The 20,617-nt window shown below is 34.7% G+C and overlaps 4 protein-coding genes across 6 annotated transcripts in view; 1 reads left to right on the top strand and 3 right to left on the bottom strand.

The window, feature by feature from the left end:
• Positions 1-5,953: 5,953 nt before the first annotated feature.
• On the bottom strand, positions 5,954-6,862 carry LOC129749374 (uncharacterized). Its single transcript, XM_055744338.1, has 3 exons — positions 6,613-6,862; positions 6,337-6,501; positions 5,954-6,274 (listed from the first exon to the last, which is right to left on the bottom strand). Exons 1-3 carry the CDS (start codon positions 6,688-6,690, stop codon positions 5,954-5,956), a joined length of 564 nt encoding a protein of 187 aa, XP_055600313.1. The 5' UTR covers positions 6,691-6,862.
• Positions 6,863-7,924: 1,062 nt separating this feature from the next.
• Positions 7,925-8,858, bottom strand: LOC129749372 (ATP-dependent Clp protease proteolytic subunit, mitochondrial). 2 transcript variants are annotated; one of them, XM_055744335.1, is made up of 2 exons: positions 8,722-8,858; positions 7,925-8,667 (listed from the first exon to the last, which is right to left on the bottom strand). In XM_055744335.1, exons 1-2 carry the CDS (start codon positions 8,761-8,763, stop codon positions 8,029-8,031), a joined length of 681 nt encoding a protein of 226 aa, XP_055600310.1. In that variant the 5' UTR covers positions 8,764-8,858; the 3' UTR covers positions 7,925-8,028. The 2 variants fall into 2 exon arrangements, with proteins under 2 accessions (XP_055600310.1, XP_055600312.1); XM_055744337.1 differs by having other exon boundaries at positions 7,925-8,664; positions 8,722-8,840.
• A 995-nt stretch (positions 8,859-9,853) lies between these two features.
• Positions 9,854-13,130, top strand: LOC129749370 (protein CNPPD1). The gene is made up of 5 exons (XM_055744332.1): positions 9,854-9,938; positions 9,999-10,072; positions 10,232-10,522; positions 11,698-11,820; positions 11,882-13,130. The coding sequence occupies exons 2-5, from the start codon at positions 10,022-10,024 to the stop codon at positions 12,722-12,724; spliced, it is 1,308 nt and encodes a 435-aa protein (XP_055600307.1). The 5' UTR covers positions 9,854-9,938; positions 9,999-10,021; the 3' UTR covers positions 12,725-13,130.
• Positions 13,131-13,602: 472 nt separating this feature from the next.
• Positions 13,603-20,617, bottom strand: part of LOC129749371 (transmembrane protein 65) — a 74,789-nt gene continuing 67,774 nt past the window's right edge. For both annotated transcript variants that reach the window (XM_055744333.1, XM_055744334.1), the window contains 2 exons: positions 16,901-17,104; positions 13,603-16,344 (listed from right to left, as the gene is read on the bottom strand). In XM_055744333.1, the coding sequence (XP_055600308.1) occupies positions 16,198-16,344; positions 16,901-17,104 (351 nt within the window). In that variant the 3' untranslated portion in view covers positions 13,603-16,197. The remainder of the gene's footprint in view (positions 16,345-16,900; positions 17,105-20,617) is intronic.

Below are 20,617 nucleotides of genomic sequence, written 5' to 3'. Positions count from 1 at the left end.
CTTTTCGGCACTTGGGGATTTCTAAAAACCGGGAGCAACGGAAAATTGTGGTTCGGGACAAAAAAAAAGCGTATTCTCGCGCAATTTAAAATTTTAATTTTTATTCGGTGCATTTTGGGATGCCCGTTCCTTTGGTATGCAGCTTACGTTCTGCGCAGCTGCAACAACGTTCAGTTTACATTATTTGATGATTGGAAAAGTGGGAAGAAAAAAAACGAGCTTCTTACTTACAACATACAACAACAATCGGCGAAAAGAGGCCAATTCTCTGACTGCCTTTTCCACATCCTTTGCGGGAGCCTTTTCTTTCACCGCAACACGGGATGGAAAGTAGAAATTAATTAATTCGTTTAATTACAATCAGCTTGACAACTATCTCCCACTTATGACGAAGAAAATAACAGGATGGTTATAACTGTTTTTACAGATCTTACCAATTTGAAATGGATAATGATTTCATAAAATTTATAGTTTGAAATATTTATGTAAAAGTTTTATCGAACTAAGGAAATTAAGACTTCTCACACTTTACTGTCACAGTGATACAAGCATCAGCATTTTTTGGAAAAAAAGCTGAGAGTTAAGCATTGCTTTGAATATATGGCATTATGAAGGTCATATTAAACTCTAACAATTGAAATATAGGAAAAAATGTTTGTATTTTAATTTTTCAATTAAAAAACCTTTTAAAGTGATAAAATAAGCTTTGCTTTTGCTAAATTTTCCAAACAAAGTTCAATAACTGTGCGATATGGGATTCCGATACAAGGTGGTATTGTATGCAACTGGTATAATAACGAAGAGACAGCCTCTACAGTGGCTCCGACCTTACATAAACTATCTCACTTGGTGCCGTTGCAAAGTATCAGTCGCATTACGCAGCATTGTACATTGGACCACGATGGAGAATACCAGCATCAGGTGAGTATGTAATAGCCGTGGACCATCGGGCGATTCCTGAATGCGAAACTCTGAACACGCACAATAACTAAATAGTGTTATTTTTATCAAGTTAAGAGAAAATATAAATTTAGCAACTTACAAATAAGTCTTTGACTCTTTGATTGAATGAGCTTGCCTGGGATCTTTCCCGCTATCGGCCTTAGTTTCCTGTTGAGTTAACAAATTTTATATCTTGTTGTTTTCAGATCTAATCTGATTACTTACGGTTGAGGAATCTGTGTTTGCTTGAATATAATGCAACTATGTCCCACCAGACGGGTGAGAGGGCTTACAGAATTAGATTGCAACTAGGTAGAACACGCGTAAATGAGTGATTTTTCATTTAATGATTTCCCTATTCTAATAGCGACTTACGATTATTCAATAAAGGTGATCGATGATTGCGTAAACGAGCAATCTGTTCGAAGCAAAACTAGAGCGAACTCGACACGAAAAACTTTAATTTAAAATGGCACAAATCAATTTTTACACCTGCGATCTAACAAGCTTCAGCACGTTTTTCCTAAATCCCTCCTTTTTTCCTCTTTACTTCTTTTCTTTCTTCTTCAACCGTCTACCTATCAAAAATCTGTCAATCTGTATTCTGTCATAAATGGGTTTAATGTTCCCCCTTATTTCACCCTCTCAGGGCCGTAGCAACAACCCCATTTTTCAACTTAAAATCAACATGAAACCAAACTCAAGCATTATTTTCAACTAGTTGTGATCTCAATAAAGCTCAGAATCCAGAAAAACGCTTCTAAAAGCCAGAAAATGCATTTTGAAGTTGTGATCTCAAATTAAGCTCAGAATCCCAAAAAAAAAAGCTTCTAAAGGCCAGAACACGCGTTCTAAAGTAGTGATCCCAATGCAGTTCAGAATCCCGAAAAAAATAAGCTCAGAATCTCGAAAAAATGCTTCTAAAGGCCAGTAAATGCATTTTTAAGTTGTGATCCCAATGAAGCTCAGAATCCCGAAAAACGCTTCAATAGGCTAGAGAATGCATTTTAAAGTTGTGATCCCAAATTTAGCTCAGAATCCCAAAAAACGCTTCTAATAGCCAGAAAATGCATTTTAAAGTTGTGATCCCAAATTAAGCTCAGAATCCCGAAAAAAAAACACTTCTAAAGACCAGAAAATGCATTCTAAAGTTGTGATCCCAAATTAAGCTCAGAATCCCGAGTAAAAACGCTTCAAAAACCAGAAATAGCATTCTAAAGTTGTGATCTCAAATTAAGCTCAGAATCCCGAAAAAACGCTTCTAAAAGCCAGAAAATGCAATTTATAGTTGTCATTCCAAATTATGCTCAAAATCCCGAAAAAACGCTTCTAAAGGCCAGAAAACGCATTTTAAAAGTTGTGATCCCAAATTAAGCTCATCCCGAAAAAACGCCTCTTAAAGCCAGAAAATGCATTCTAAAGTTGTGATCTCAAATTTAGCTCAGAATCTCGAAAAAACGCTTCTAAAGGCCAAAAAACGCATTTTAAAGTTGAGATCTCAAATTAAGCTCAGAATTCCGAAAAAACCGCTTCTAAAAGCAAGGAAATGCATTTTGAAGTTGTGATCCCAATTTAAGCTCAGAATCCCGAAAAAAATGCTTCTAAAAGTCAGCAAATGCACTTTTAAATTGCGAATCCAAATTAAGCTCAAAATCCCGAAAATACCGCTTCTAATAGCCAGAAAACGCACTATAAAGTTGTGATTCCAAATTAAGCTCAGAATTCCGAAAAAACGGTCTAAAGGCCAGAAAACGCATTTTAAAGTTGTGATCCCAATTTAAGCTCAGAACCCCGAGAACACGCGTCTTAAAGCCAGAAAAGGCATTTTAAAGTTGTGATCCCAAATTAAGCTTAGAATCCCGAAAAAACGCTTCTAAAGACCAGAAAACGCATTCTAAAGTTGTGATCCCAAATTAAGCTTAAAATCCCGAAAAAAGCGCTTCTAAAAGCCAGAAAATGCATTCTAAAGTTGTGATCTCAAATTAAGCTCAGAACTCCGAAAAATGCTTCTTAAAGCAGAAAATGCATTTTTGAGTTGTGAACCCAAATTAAGCTCAGAATCCCGAAAAAACCGCTTCTAAAGTCCAGAAAATGCATTTTTAAGTTGTTAACCCAAATTAAGCTAAGAATCCCGAAAAAAAACGCTTCTAAAAGCCAGAAAATGCATTTTAAAGTTGTGATCCCAAATTAAGCTCAGAACCCCGAAAAAACGCTTCTAAAAGCCAAAAAATGCATTCTAAAGTTGAGATCTCAAATTAAGCTCAGAATCCCGAAAAAACGCTTCAAAAAACCAGAAAAAGCATTCTAAAGTTGTGATCCCAAATTAAGCTCAGAATCCCGAAAAAAAACTCTTCTAAAAGCCAATAAATGCATTTTGAAGTTGTGATCCCAAATTAAGCTCAGAACCCCGAAAAAACGCATCTAAAAGATAGAAAATGCATTTTAAAGTTGTGATCCCAAATTAAGCTCAGAATCCTTATCAGCTTTCATATTAATAGGAATCAAGCAGTTGTGAAACGTTACAGCTATGAAGAGCCTAAAACAAAAACAAAAAGCTGGAAATGGGCCATTTTTGGAAAATGATCATTTTTTTTTTGTAAGTTCTTTATTTGAAACAGCTCATACCTTTAGGCGAATATCCTGTTGAGTTTTCAATAGAAATACTTTTATTTCTACTTCTATTTCTAATAGAAATTTTCTATTTCTGCCACCTTAATGCCCCTCATGTTTTTAAGTCAATTATTTCCAACCAGATGTTTCAGATCTTTTTTAAGTAGAGGTCTTTTTGATTTTCAAAATGTCACCATTAGCTGAAAGGACATCAGATGACTTGTCGCTCCTAGGACGTTTATCAAAAGAGTGATTGGATTTCAGTTAAATCTAGAATAAAACATGTCAAAATTATATTTTTTATATCGCATTAGATGAATGCCTAATTTTTGCTGAATGTCATCAAAATAGTTGTCAAAAAGTACGATGATCTTCACCCTAAAGCATACTATCCACACGGTCGAATCTGAACGATTTTTTGAAAAACTTGTAAAAAAAGACAAAATTTGAACAAAAACTTGGCATTATTCTCAAACATACAAGTGCAAAAAGAAATAAAATTACTTGAAATTTTTCATCGAATTTCAACAGCAGTGTTTGAATCGTATCCAACGAATAAATTCACTACTTTAAAAAACACACTTTGTAACAAAAATGTTAAAAAAAATTCCAAAAAGACATTTGAATTTTTCTATTTGATTTAGCAAAAAATCTGAATAAACCCGGGTAAAATCGGGAAAGTTTAAAAAATATGGGGCCATCCCGGTCAGATTTAGTTTTTTTTTGAATTCCTTATTTTGTTTATGGGCATGCCTGGATAAATCAAGAAAATTAGGAATAAACGATAATCAAAGTATAAAGCTATCTACAGTGAAAAATACACGGATACACCCAAAATGTTTTACTGAAATCATAAGTTTTTGATAATTTTGAAGCTTTGTCAAAATTTCTTTTGGATATTTTATCAATTATCCAACATCAGTTGAAAAAATTGACAAGTCTCTTCTTGGTAAATTTTTAAAAAAAAATATTCGGACTATTCGGCCTATTCGGCCGAATACCTAGCTCAACTATTCGGTGAGCCGAATATTCGGCTTAACGGTTTTTTGGCGGTATTCGTCGCCGAATATTCGGCGGACCGAATATTCGGTACATCTCTAATCGCGACCTATTCAGAAGAAAAATATATCGTTAGGGATCAATTGAACGTCTCCTTGGTCGAACAATTAGCTTGGTAAGACGACAATCGCTCGTGGGTTCGATTCCCATCTCCGTACTGGGTGTTGAATGTTAATCTTACGTTGTCCACGTTTATTTATCTGTACCTAAGCAACCAAAAGTCCTATAAAACAGGAACGAAAAAGCTTACTCATCACCATTGATCTGAAGTACGTTCTATGCAGCTCATAATTTAAGTTGTTTTCAATAAATTTAAATTGCAAAACATGTCTAAATGAACATCTATTCAGCTTCCAGCGGTCTTTTAATTAAGCTTTCAAAAAATCATAAAATGATCAGTAAATTTTCTTTTTGTTTCAATTCCACCCAAGCATCAGTTCGTAACACCATCTCTTGATTTTTAACTATGATGCCACGTGCCGGTTTCTAAACTCGACAAATTGCGGTTTCCTTCTTTCCTACATTTCCTGCATCGCATCAGAATGGTCACCCAAGTATGTAATCAAATTACTTATTGTAAAAAGATTTGACCGGCTTGGGGATCGAACCCCAACTTCGTGGTAATAATAGAACACGCTACTACAAGGACATGCCTAACTGAAACTAAAACACGAAATGGTTATATGAGTTGTAGCATACCTGCAGGCGCACCCTTCCAACAAGACACGGCCAGCTAGTCAGAAAGAAAGCACCTCAATGCACTTTTTGTGACTTAAGTCCCTCACAACGTTCATATAAATCTCTTTTGCGACTTCAAAGTTCATGAATGAGTACATATACAATTCATTCGTGGAAATTGGCTAGTTGTTTCTCTTTGTCAGCCAATAAGTAACATTAAAATCCTTCATTTCAGTAAATATGTGACTTTTGATTTCTTGCTATAGGGTGAAGCTCAAATCGGCCAAAACGGTGTAAGTATTTAAATCAGAAAATGAGAAATATCAAAATATTAGTTGTTGAATTCCGAAGAAATCGTATAAGATGAAATTCTCAGTTAATTTTGGGACGCTTTTAACAAAAATTATATTAAAATGAAACTATGAAAGCCAAAAAACTATTGAATTTAGAGGGTTGAAGTTTGTAAAAACCACAACCGAATAGGTGGGTACTGAACATTCAGTTCTTAAGCTCCTGGGTTTATACCATGTTTGAAAAATATTGACATTTGAACTGATTATCATACTTTTATTAAAGACCTCTACCGATTCGAATTAAGAATTTTCACAATTTTGTAGTGTTATAAAATACAGCCTAATTTTTTTTTTGTATTTACATTTTTCACTTATTTCTTGCTACCCTGTATGGTTAGACAGAAAATTTCCCGTTTCGCTTTATTCTTGGTGGTATAGAACTTCATGTACACCTGCCAGCGGAAACCTTCCAGGGGAAAATTTCTGAAAAAGGATAAATCACTGGAAGAATTGATGAACTTGTAAATGCCCGGCTGAAATGGGCACCGAAGGTCCGGATCGACACTTTTGTAGAACGATGTCCACATGTTCTTTTCATTGCTCAGGACCGAGCAAAGCCGGGAAACCGTCATCTTGTTGAACTGTTCACAACTTTTCATATCCATCGAGCAGCGGTTGGTAATCAATGCCATCTGTAAAAAAATGGCATCGTAAGATTTTAAGTGTGTGCGATCATTTTTGGTAAGAATTGAACCTCGAGCGGCTCCTGAATTGTTTCCGTGACGTTAAAGTTGCCATGAAGCTGCACCACATTTTTCGATATCGTATACTTCACCTGATCTGGAAACCGAACCGTGTACTTATCGTTGCTGGAGTTGAGACAGGGACTGAATCGATCAACGACGAATTCCTTTGTTCTCTACAGTGATAATTGTTTATCAATTTGTAAAACGTAGAAATGTAAAAAATAATATTAAATTACAATTAAGCATTTTCTATAGTTTGACTTTCAAAGTCGAAAAGATTTTACCGCAGAGAAGACAAATCTGATGAATATAATCAGAACTACCACAGTTCTGAATTGTTCTAAACGATGATGATGATTCATTTCTATTTTGACAAATATTAAAATGTGTGAGCTTTTATAGATTCAAAAGTGATTGCTGATGGCTTAGAGCTCGTAGGTTTGATTTTAATTGCTGATTGTATCGCGAATTCATTCAATCATCGCAATGATAACAATTAATCTTTTATTATTATCCATTGGATTGATAGCATAGCATGTTACAATCACATTTTGGTTTGTTTCATACAAGTTTGAATTTACACTTCTGAACAAAAAAAAAACTTTTTTAAAGAAGTTGTGAAAAAGTTCAACTTCTAATAACAGACCGCCACTATTAAATTTATTTTATACCTTTTTGTTTTTGTATTTATTTATGATTTTAATTTTAATTTTAATTTTTTTGACGAAAATTATTAGTTAAGCTTGTTTATTTTTTTTCGTCATTTTTGTAATTTTTGTCCATTTTTGTCATTTTGTCACTTTTGTTATTTTTTGCCATTTTTGTAATTTTCGTATTTTTTTTTTCTTTTTTGGTCATTTCTGTCATCTTTGTCTTTTTTTCCATTTTTGACATTATTGTAATTTATGAATTTTTGCCGTTTATTCCTTTTAGTCATTATCTGTCATTTTCTGTCAATTTTGTCATTTTGGTAGTTTTTCGCAATTTTCTCAATTTTGTCATTTTTGTGGTTTTTAATAATTTTGTTTCAATTGGTTTATCACATTCAGCTTTTTAATTCTTTTATCATAATGCAAATGGCTGAATTTTTATTTTTATTTTATTTTATTTTATTTTTTTTTTTTTTGGGATTTTAAACCAATTGCATGTTATTGATGCTAACTTTTGCAGTAGGTAGTAAAGGAAAATAAAATTCACCTGGACGAGATGTTCATAGTACTCTTCATGACAGTATTAAAGATAACGCCTTTTAGTATGCAAATGGTTAATTAGGTTGTTTCATTTTTAAAACTTATCGATAAAAACAGAGCATAGTGGAACAAATTGTATATGAATGTCAAATTTAGTTAACGGATTTTTAGCTTCCTATCAGTTAAACTGTTTTCTAACTTTTTATCAATAGACACCATTAGCGATAGTAACTAGTCACCATCAGAGGCGGACCAGCATGCGGCTGAAAACCTCTCAAATTAAGACAACAACTACTAGTACCATGTAGTACCTAACGATTAAGAAATTTTTTAGGATTACAACAGCGAAATATATATTTGAACTATGGAATCTTTATCAGAATCAGTGATATTCATTAAAAAACAGTTTCATAATTTCAATTACTATTTATAATCATTCAATGTGGAATCAAAAGTAATATATATCTTCTGAATTGTCAACGTATTAGGCTTTTTCAATATCCTACACCATTAAGAGGAAGTTTCCGTTGTGGAAGGAGGATGTTCCAGTACAGTATCTATGATTCCTAACTTTTGAGCTTCTTCAGGGCTTAAGAACGTGTCTCGCTCCATTTTAGAATGCAGCACATCGTATTCAGTCTTGGTGTGCTTGGCGTAGATATCTGTTAACTGTTTCTTTAGTTTGAGTATTTCTTCGGCCTGGATTTGGATATCGGTAGCCTGTCCCTGGGCACCACCAGAGGGTTGATGGATCATGATCCTGGCATTGGGCAATGAATGACGCATTCCTGGGGCGCCAGCAGCCAACAAGAGTGAGCCCATCGAACAGGCCTGGCCAACACACCACGTTGCTACCGGTGGTTTTACGTATTGCATTGTGTCGTAAATGGCCAACCCAGCAGTGACACTGCCTCCCGGAGAGTTGATGTACATATGGATTGGTTTCGTTCCGTTTTCGGACTGCAGGAACAGCAACTGAGCCACAATCAGGGAGCTGAGATCGTCATGGATGGGGCCCATTAAACAGATAATACGTTCCTTCAGAAGCCGGGAAAAGATATCGTATGCTCGCTCTCCTCGACCCGTCTGTTCAACCACAATTGGAACCAGGTTCAGCGATCTGACACTGGTCGTATGCACTTGACGCTGCTAGATTGAAATGCATGATTAATTTTAATTTAAAGTTAAGCTAATATCACTTACCAGATTAAGAACAGAAGATAATACGGATCTAACGCGAATCATGTTTAAATGCTTTTCTTGCGCAAAGTAACAGGAAAATGTATATGGAAAACTGTAAACAATACGTTTCGCAATCAGGTTTGTTTTGATGTCACTATTCAAATTAAGCCCATGGATATTTTATCAAAGCTCACAAAAACGTTGCGTGGGGCAGTTTCTGGTGGTGAATAAAATTAGCCTAGACTACAACCCGCAAAAATAAACACTTTCATTTGAAAATAGCAGGAGTTAGGTATTTCAAAATTCGAATCAATAGAAATATACATTTAAATGAAACTTTGTGAAAATAAAAGTTTTCTTGAGTAATATTTTCTATTAACAATGTGACATGATTTTGGTTTCTTATTGACACTTATGAAATTATCTCAAAAATCATTTGCATGTAAGCCATTTGTTGATTTGAAATTTGTTGAGGTTATTTTTGCCGTACTTACACTGATCACACTGATATGACCCTTAGGAGAAAAAATCTATCATTTTTATGGCTAATTTTCTTCGTCAATTTTTGCAAGTTCGCAATACCGACGGCAGGTGGCCAACCTACCATTTTTTCGATACAAATGCCCTATAGGAAAAATGGACTTATTTTATTTTTTATATGCATAAAATTCCGTCTCACGACACGACACGAAAAATGGATCTGGTTAGCCTGATTTTATCGTAGGAATTGGCATGGCAAGTTGGATGGCACTTTCTAACTGGGATAGCATTTCTTCAAATCGATCGATACGCACTCTGGAATCGATATTGCGTACTGCTGTAAAAATTATCCAACAAACGAAATCTAGTGTCCATGCAGTCAGTATGGTCAGTGGTACTTAGGTATGGCATCAGATGAAAATGGAAAACAATTTTTTTTACCACTAGTTTATTAAGGGGGGCGAATTTTGCCCTAATCTATTACTAGCTAGTACCAATTTAGAAATGTTACTGCAAATATGTATCGATTTCGGGTTTACGCATGTCGAATAATTTTTGATAGAAAAGTTCGATTTTAATTCAAATATATTGCATTAAGCGTGTTATGAATCTTTACTCACCACAAATTAACCAAACTTCCCCTCCATCTTTTTGACAGAGCTCGTGCAACAAATTTTCCACTCCTTCCTTTTACTTGAATCGCAAAACACGAGTTTACGGCTCTTGGGGTGTTATCGGAATTCTCGAGCATATTTACAGTAAATATTGCAACTCATTCGTAGATATTCCTAAAAACTAATATTCATTTGAATTGCCAGAGTGATGTGCATCCAGTAGTACAATGTTCGAACGCGCTCAACAGTCTGCAGCCGTGAATATCACCGACAATAAGGTCAGTATTTGAGAGCTTTAGATCAATACTTCCTTTAAAGGTAATCATCAATGGCCGCGTAGCGACAGAGACGGGAAGCGCTTATGCAAATGCTTTGTGCAGTACAACCTATCTTTTGTTGGCACAAGTGTATTTTTAACAAACAATATTCATTTTCAGGTGTTAGAACACGAAGAATTTTTGAATCGCATCAAAAAGACACTGTACTACGGATCTTCGGCGGTGAAATGCACCAAAATCAGTCGCCCCTTGGCCGATTATGCGGCGGACATTTTCAGCGAATCTCACCGGGGACATTCCCTCAGCAGACTAAATTTTGTTACCGTTGGGAATCTGACCGTAACGCCCTGTTCCCTCATCCTGGCCATGATCTATCTGGACCGGTTGAATGTGATTGATCCTGCCTACGCGAGACGGATTACGCCATCAGAACTATTTATAGTATCGATGGTAAGTATTTTAGATGCGCTGTTAAACAAAATAGTGCATTTTTCTTATTGAATTCAGCCAGGCCACAATTTTTAATATCAAACTAAACGGACAATTGAGGTCAATCTAAGCGACATCACTTTTCATATCAGTAATCTTATCGCTTATAAAACGATTCAACATGGTTAGCTCTCAGTGTGACGACGATATTGTTTTTATTTGCCACATGCAAGATTGTTCATGAGCTTCATTATTTCCATGCTTCAGTAGGTTTGTGACTTGAAATAATCGAAAGAATGACGGAAAGCCATTGCACGTTTGCTTTGCGGAAATAACTTAGTGGTAACTAATTCATTATAAGCTTTTCTCTTATTGTATTTCACAGTTTGATGAGCTTTCCATCAAGTTTTAACAATTAATGTTTTCAGTGCGGGGTTCATCAATTTGATAAGTAAATAATTGTAATGCAGTTGTGCCATTTTTGCCACTCAGAAAGAAAGTGTTGATTACACCAGAAAACTATGTGGCTATTTTTGTTACCAGCACTTGATTTCTATCGTGAACCTTTTGCTAGTTGAAAGTTTTCACTTTCACTCTTAAAATATACCTACATGTTTCAACTCTCCTCAATTCCAAAAGGAAAATTTATTGGTTTTGCTTTTGAGTTCAAATAATTTTGGATATTGAAAATTTAGTTGTTTTGCTTTTCAGCGCTTTTTGATAGATAACATGATTATTACGAGATTCAAGCTTCAAATCAAAGTGCTTATTTGTTTGAATGGCAATATTTTGTACAAAACAATAATTTTTTCACACTTTTTTCTTGAAACTTAGCGATGAATCATACTTCGGGAGGAAAATCTAGTTTTTTTTTCTTTAAATTAATAATTATCACTGAAGTGGTTCAGTTTTCGATACGGGGACAGTTTATTTTTTGACACTTAGCTTTGATCCCCGAGCAATATTCACAGTTTTCTTCACATGCATAAGCCGGTTATGAAGTGAATGAGCTTCAAACAACTATCCCTATCTCTATTTATTTTGAATCATTTAAAATTTAAACCATTCTAGTCATTCGTCCAAAAGTTTCAAATAATACTTGTAACTTTCAACCAATCAGAACATTCTTGGTTTTCAATATCATTATTGGGTCTGTGTTTTTTATGCGAAATACAAAAAAATGGTTTGTTTTTCAGATGGTATCAACCAAATTCTATTGCGGTTACGATGAGGATATTTACTTAAGTGCCTGGGCCAAATCTGGAAATATGTCCGTCGATCATATGAAGGAGCTCGAGCTTGAATTTCTTGACGCAATAGTAAGTTGTAGCTGGAACAACCAATACAAATGACCTTTTAAATTGTAACTTTCAATTTTAGGGATGGAAAATATACGTTTCCAATCAGGAATTTTTTGAAAAACTCAAATCTGTCGAAAGAGTGCTAGCCAAACGGCAAGGTCTGACCCGTGGTTGGCTTACCTATACCGAGCTTATCAATTTTCTACCTACTATGACGATGGCAAAGCAGATTCTCAACTACAGCACTGTAATTGCGTTGAGTTACACCGCCAGCGTGATGACCATTGCTGGGGCCTTCTTCATAGCTAGTAACATTAACGTACCTGGCAATATTTTATTCCGTTCAGGAAATTCTTCTCAAAGTGCTACCGATCCACTATCTGCATCTACTAGTTCCGGAATCGAAAATTCGTCGGCTAGAGAAAACTGCAGCGGTTTGCTTACGCCAAATGATCCGCAAACGACTGATCATTCACTTACCCTCGAAGACTGCGAATGCTCTCTACAGATGGCAATCGAAAGCGTTCAAATGCTCAACCAGGCATACTTTAGCAACAATTCAAAATTGCAATCCCATCATCGTAAGGCTGAATTTCACCGCGGAAGAAAAAGATTTGTTCCCATTGCCAAGAACCAGAGTGGTGCGATAGTGGATTGGAAAAATTTCCGGTTTTTGTTCGACATGAACGCCAACAATGAGGGCGATGACGATGATGAAACCAACCAATATGACGACGAGTTGCTGCAACTGGATGAACTGGACGGACGAAACTGTACCTATGAAGAAATCATTCCACTACTAGCTTATGGCGGTAGGTCCCAATGTTATTTGGCCAACGTCAAAAATGTTCAGTCCGGAGGCGTCTACCCGAGCTACAAACGAACCTTTGAACTTTTTAGTTCTTTTCTGAAATTTTTGTAATCACAAAAAGTTATAAAAAGATAATATTTGCCTTAATTTATTACTTTTTTTCTTTAAATTTACCATCAAGTTTAAATTTAACCATTCTTTTCTTTTCAAATTAATTGAAATTAACTTTTTTAACATTGTTTTACTAACACTTAGATAGATAAAAAATACGAAAAAAGTGTACGAACTAAAAAACGGTTACAAATTCTAAATCTTTCAAAATCAAGTATTGCGAAAAAAATGTAAACAGAAGTACCTTTTGATTCAATTCCATTTTTAAACGAACGAAAAGCAAGTCTCAGATTCAGGTTAACAGACACTTGAAAACTACACCGTGAAAAGTTAAATTCTTGTTAATTTAAAGTAAAATTACTTTTCGAGACATTGGTATTAATAAAATTCTAAATTATTTTTTCAAGCAACACATGTTTATTTATTAATCATTCGCTCATCCATCGACATATTTAAAGTACCTAGTAGTCAAAAAGGTGTTTAAATCGCGCTCTATTTCAAGGAAGAGCCTTTTAGAGCAAGGAAGGAGGGCCACACTAAAATTCCCAGGCATAACAACAGCCTGCACTCTTAGGACAACAGATAGATTTAGCAGTAACGCGCATCAGGAATGCATCAAACTTACCAATGAAAAAAATAGGATATGATGAGAGAATTGATGGATTCTCGGAGTCAAAGTTTTCAAGCTAGGCCAGCTTGTTAGGCAGTTCTGGGTTGAGTCCAAAGGTCAGAGGATCCAAGTTAAAGCGAATCTACCACCAAGCAAATAAATTAAAATAAAATCCTGGTGGAGTACGGGACTAGGGGTTATACAGGGTGAAGGAGGGGCTGCAGAAACTCGCTGTTTTGTCATCTTTAAATGTAGGAACTTCAATCAGTTAGTTACTCAGATTACAATTTATTTTCAAAGTGACTCACGACGCTTTAATACCTTACTTCAGTTAGTAAATGCATTTCAGGCTATCTTGCAGCATTCCTTAGTATTTTGCCTTTCCAGTCACAAGTTTGCAAGTAAGTGATTTTTGCTTTTCCATGCATTATGGTCAGTGCAGTGAGCATAAGCAGGAGCATTCTTTTTTTTTTTAGTAAAAGCATTAAAATATCATGAGTCATTTACATTTGTTCGGGTTTTTGTTTCTCTCGATTAGTTACAATTATGTTCTTATAGTAATTCCTCGTTATCGTTCCTCATTAGTTATGTGCTCTGTTAGTGTTTTGATTCTGTCGGTAGGTGGTTGTGCCTTTTCGGCTCTCTCTAATTTTAATCGAAACAGTTCGATGTTAAGTACTTTATTGCTGCAATTGATGTTATCTTACTATTGATGAGCATTGCTTGTTATGTCAATTGATTATCTAGTCATTTGAACTCTAAACATGGTATTGGTGGCTGCTTAATGTATTTTTTGTGATTTCTAAGATTCCTGCATATTTCCAAGGTGGATGTCATGGAAGATCCTCGAAATCGTTTCAAAATTCTACTACTAATGGTCACATATTCAATACTACGATCAACTAGCATCTGTAAGTTCGGATTGTTCTACTTATATGTATTTTAGTTTATGGAACCATTTTCTATTCTGACTAAACACATGAAGATGACGACGACCGTTGCAGAATGAGTTGAAACACGCAGAAGAGTTGTACTATCTAAAATGGGGTCTTTTTTATTTTCTTATAATTTAAGGATTTTCACCAATTGTTGTAGTGTTTCGATATATTTAGCTCTATTCATATTTGTTCGGATCGGAGTCGGAAAGTATTTCGGTAGATTTTTAAGGCAGGACAATATAAGAATGGGCGTATAGTTTTTCTTCTTTTCCGGACACTTTTTACCAATTCCAGTAGCATCTTCTTCGTGATAAAGGGTGTATGCAAGAAGCTATGATTGATCAGTAGGTGATAATCAGTTCGTAGATTATTTTGCTTGTTAAATCAGCAGTTTTGAAAGCTTCTGTTATTTCAAGAACCACTAAATTGGTTTATTTTGTGATTATTTGCGCTTGTTTTCTAAATCAACTACTGGTTTTCAGTGAAGGAAGCACTTCGATGGAATGAAAGACGACAGAAACTGTGCAACACACAGAAAGTTTGCTCATACTTCAGCTACATTCTTGAAATCGCGAGTGAGTTAGTTTTCCTACTACTATCAATAAGATTTGGAAATATCCAGTTTGACAAGTCGTTTCGAATATTGGTTTCAATAATAAAATATTAATAATTTTATAAATATTTTCTTTTTCTTGAGTTCATTAGACTTAACTTGAATCTCTTATCTCACTTCTAGCAAATATTAAATTTTGGACAAAAGTTTTTCTAGAAACTTTGTGTCTATGTTTTTGTTTTCGGATAGATATATTTAATTTTGACTAAATCAGCTTTTAAGTGCCAATTTAACTGGACCCTTGTTCTGTGATCTTTTTTTTCATTTAGAGAACTGTTGCAGTATTAATAGTTTAATCATTAGTTTTGTTTACAAAATCTTTTATCTTTCTTAATAGGCAAGGAGAACGTCAATTCTAAAAAAATAAAATCAAACATTTTTCATTAGAACAGCTGAATTCATGATAAAGATATTTGGTGTAGCAGTACGACACGTTTTGTGTCTACATATTCTACGTTTAATATAATACGAATCTAAAATCCTATTTTGAAATTTCGAAGAAGAGACTCTAAAAACCTTAGTTTTCAACATCAAGTTTAAAGATTAACGATTGAAAAAAAGACTGAAAAAATCGAAAAACTTTTGGATATACATAGTAACAACAAAAAACGCTAAAAAATTTTAAACAATATGTAATATCAAAAGGTTTGCTTAACTGCTACATTTTAGGTTCAACTTTCACGTTTCAACTAATAGGTATTATCTGAGAAATGTGCTTGATAGTGTTTTCGAATTCGCGATTGCATTATGATAAATTAAAAAAAAAATAAAAATTATAATTCTGCTATAATTTACATCGCTCCGATAAACTTTTTTTTTCTTTATTAGGAAATTTTTATACTATAGTACCAAAAAGAATTCTTATTGTTAATTTTTTAGACCTTTCAGATAATGATTTTACTTTTTCATTTAATTAACCTAATTTTTTCGCCGAGATTTTATTTAATCATAGTAATTTGGCTTGCATTCTTTTTCTTGTCCTGTTTTGCCGTGGAAAGTCTGCATGAAAGAGTTTAAAAGCCTTTTTTCCTTACAATGTTGGAGCAAGTATTAAATCGTTTGCGAAAGAAGCTTACTAAAATAAATAATTATTTACAGTGAAGAAATTTGAGAACACTACATAAACGATGAAACAATATAGAAACATTGCATATATTTTTAATAAACTGTTAAATAAAAATCTTTAACAATAACAACCGTGGTCAATTCGAATCCAAGCTTAATTCCTCTAAATGTCGTCGGTTTTCCTGTTCTCGATAGGTTCTCAATACTATAGACTAGGAGCTGTGAGTTATCTTACAGTCGTCAGTGTTCACTTCGTTTCGGTCGCGGTGGGTTCCTTGCCATCCTTGGCTTTGTCGTCGTCCTTCTCCTTGTCCTTATCCTTATCTTCGTCTTTCATGAACATCAGCGGGCACATTCCCAGCAGACAGCCGATGGTGATGCCGAGCACGCGTCCCTGTACGATAAAATGATAAACTTTAGTGTACAAATTACATGATAAAACTGTTTTGATTTCGAAGTGACTGTTCTATGGAAGTACGAGCTCTTGAAAGCTTATCCAGTCCTTAAAAATTGCCATTAGCAAGCTATTCAGCTTAAAAATTAAGTCCTTGAACATTGTTTTAGGATTCATCAACAGGCTTAAGGTGATTTAAACTGAATTTTCAACTAAAATTTTTTTCTTGCCCTCCGAAGAATGAATTTTAAAACAAGTCTATGCACCACCAAGGTTCACTCTCTGGAGCCACTTTTTGTGAACTTCTGTAAGGGTGAATCCCAATCCCGATTTAGTAGATTCAATTTAATAATTAAATTTGAACTTCAAATTGAGGTGAAATTAAGAAACGCAATTTTGTTGCCTAATGGCAGTCCGAAACTACAGCTTAAGTTAGTCGTTGAGACGACTTTCTCCAGATGTTTTTGATAGAAGGTCTAAAGTCCAATCATTTTTTGCACTTCGGGCAGGTTAAAACCCGGCAATCGATTCCAATAAACAGTCGAGAAATGCTTACCATGTTTGCCGCCCGTCGACTCGATTTCATCTCCAGCTGCAGCGGCGAAAGCTTCGGTGGCCGGACCCCGCTCATTTCGGCTATTTTCTCGACATAAAAAGCGGACCCGATGCCGACCACGTCGCTGATGGTGTTTCCCAGGGCGGCCGCCGCCATCGTCGAGATGCACATAAACAACCCGAGTGTATGTTCGATGTAGTCACCCTGCGGAAATATTAAAACCAAGAGAGAAAGAGGTTGGTCAGCTTGAATATATTGACAAAATTATGGTTTGATTTCATAGCTTAACTTCAGAGTTTTATCGTCATCGATTACAGGAAAAGATTATAGGGGTCAAACCACCCCTTTCTCCTCCCATTGATTTTTTTTCAGTTTCAATTTGTATTTTCAAAATTTAGAGCAGCCTCGAAGCGCTCAAAGTTTCGGTTTATTTACCCTCAAAAATCCCCTCAGGGGGACACCAAAGGAAATCGAAAAAAAATCGCAATTTTTATTTGATGCCAAATCACTTGGAAATGCATGAAAAGTCGGTTACTTTGAGAAAAATTATTTAGCCAACAATGAACTTTCCAATATCTAAATATTGATTTTTACTTTGGTCCCCCTTTCGGTGGTTTTAATGGGTTAAAAAAACCGAAACTTTGAACGCTTTGAGGCACGCCAAAATCAAGTCCGATTGAGCTGAAATTTAGCATACCTAGGTCAGTTTTTGAGCCAATCTACAAAATGTATATTCGACATGATCCATTTGGCTACTACCCTAAATATGAGCATTTGAGAGGAATTTTTTTTTTACAAATTTTTAAAATGATTGCTCAAATTCCAACTTATAATGTTCTAAGAATATGGAAAAATTGTACCCCGGAACCCCAAACTTCAAAGCATATTTTCTCTAAAGTAGCTTTAATTTGAATTTAACTTCTTTCGAGATTTCTTTATTTTGTATATTCATCAAAGAACTCTCAAAGTTTTGAATTAAGCTTGCCAGATAGTCAAGTTAAATTCAAAATTTGCAAGAAGTCCGTTCCGGCCCGGTTGCCGGATTTCATAGGAAAAAGCACAGATTTTGACAGGGTTTATTCATTTTATTTGCCAATATCAAACTAAAACAAACAATTATTATTTGTGCGTCCAAAACGAATTGTTTTGAGCATGTTTTATAAAAGTAATCATGAAAGGCTTTTTGGAAGCCTAAAACATGATTTCAAATCTGATGATAAGTTTTGTAAAAAAAAATATTTTTCAATTTTTATTTCTTAATTTTTGTTGAGAAAATTTCCTGGTTTTGTCCAAATTTGCTCGGATTTTTGATCAAACATTTAGAAATTAAAGGCCCGGATTTTTACAGGTTTTTATATAAAATAGCCCGGATTTGTCTGACTCGGATACGTGTAGAAAAAATTCTGGCAACCTTACACTTTAAATAGAGTTAGGCTATGAAAATCTTCAAAAAAAAAGATTATGAATAAATACTTCCTTTAATCAGATTAGCAAGGGTGATTCTCGTCATATGGCTTTCTTAATCTTTTAACAAAATCATCGATTTTTATTTCTAATAAAGATGGGTCGAAAAACGAATTTAAAAACTAAATTTTAAACAGTTTGCAATATCCGAAAATAACTAAGATTTCATATGAGGGAAAGTCGGGTAAGACGGACACAGCGGGTAAAACGGACACTTTCAATATTTCGAGAATTACAATGTTTAGCACAAATCTAATGATGGGAATATGTTCGCCTAAGTGTATCAACACTTTCAGAACCTTTGTTTATTCATTGCAAGCAAGGTCCCATTTTAGTAAACAAAACAAACAAAAACTTTGAGGATCCATTATCTAATGTAATTTTCTCTCCTCATTAAATAGTTCATAACTCGTAAAATTTTCGAAAATTTCAACGGTTTTCAAAGGTAGAGTGTTTATTAGGCTTCTTTCTTACCATCTGGAGGAAAGTCAGAGAATTTCCGTCAAAGGGCTTGAACAACAAACGTTTTTAAAATAAAAAGTTGCTAAGGCAGGTAAGACGGACACCTCAAGGTCGGGTAAAACGGACACATAAGTTTCTCCAGGTATTTTAAATTTTTTATTGGTTTGATCCTCCATATGCCTTCAAAAGATCTTGGCAAGAACAATTGGCGGTCGAAAAGCACTCACCATCTCAAATAGGCCATAAAAACTGTAAAAATAGGATCTCCGGTGAAGAAAGCTCCTATACCACACTGATTCGCTTCTGGACTTCGACCAGTTGGTTCCATTTTGGTTTGAAAACGTTTTCAAATACTTAACTCACAAAAATATCTACTTTTACAGCAATTTTTGCGGCAAAATGTACCTTTTCTGAGCAGAGTCCGTTTTACCCGACCATTTTTGAAAAGTGTGATTTGCAAGCATGTTTTAGATGGCTATAAAAACAGTCTTGATGATGAAAATTTACTTATTCCAATGGTTAATACGATAGCAAACAACCTAAACTGCCCATCTGCAAGAAAACTGCGATGAAAAAAGCAATATCTGATTTTCTATTGCGATTCTACCTTAGGGTGTCCGTCTTACCCGACTTTGCCCTATATGTTTTTTTTGTTCAATCTTTTATGCTAATTTTATAAGTTTAAAATCTTTTTATGAGGAAAAAATGTGATACAAATTTAGAGAAAATGGTTTTAATTTTTAATTTCAGAAATTCAACCTTGTAGTTATATCTCTACATTTTTACATATTCATATATGTATTCGCTTATTTTCAATAAAAAAAAAATCACTTTTCGAAAATTGTGAATTCCAGGTTATAAGTTAACTTAAAAAAATCGACTTTTAATGTGGATAAATTTAAAAATTTAATTGAAGTTGTAACTGTAGAGTCCTTCCAAGTATGGACAATCAACCGCCTTTTTTGTAGCTCTTCAAAACTCTGCCAATCAGTAGGACGTTCTTCTGATAGCACTGATTCCGTTCGCTGTCCGCATTCAACTGAACAGGGTTGCCAACATTTATTTTCAAAAATCAGGGAACTTGCGAAATAAAAATCAGGCAAAATCAGGCTACGTAAAAGTAACGGAAATTTCGCTCAAAGTGATGACCTTTTTTTTTTGGTCATCGCTCCACATTTTCACTCCAATAAGTGTTGTGAGCCTACTTAGTTGAATAATTCTGCTGCATCAAAGCAATCCCTTCAATTCTCTTTTTCAATAAGAATTAACGGGAATCTTTCGATTGCTTTGATTCAGCCACATTTTCACTTTTTCACTTCAGCTATGGTACCTACTCCAGTTCCTTACTACCCATTTTTCATGACATTCGCAAAAATCAGGCAAAATCAGGCATATTTTCAAAAATCAGGGAAAATCAATGGCTTATCAGGTTGTCAGGCAGAGCCTCGAAAAGTCAGGCAACGCCTGAAAAATCAGGCATATTGGCATCTCTGCAACTGAACGTTCTAGTTCTCTCTCTTCCAGTTCCGCATGTTTTCTCCCGCCTACTTAGACAAGACTGCGAGGGGTGAATCATAAGTCTCGCATAATATTTGATATTGACTCTACATCTCATCTCTTCTCAAAAAAAAAAAAAAATCACAACTTTATTTAGAAAAAAAATTAAGAACCTATAATTCAAATTTAATCATAAATTGTGCCTAAAAACTTATGGTTTTCGTTTAAGAGCTCAGACCGTCTAACCAGCAACTATACAGCATTCCAGGAGATCGCAAAAGGCAAGAAATTCAA

Source organism: Uranotaenia lowii, chromosome 2, assembly GCF_029784155.1.
Source record: "Uranotaenia lowii strain MFRU-FL chromosome 2, ASM2978415v1, whole genome shotgun sequence".
Lineage (NCBI taxonomy): Eukaryota > Metazoa > Arthropoda > Insecta > Diptera > Culicidae > Uranotaenia > Uranotaenia lowii.
The sequence above is the reverse complement of the archived record's forward strand: the minus strand, read 5'-3'. Positions and strand labels throughout refer to the sequence as shown.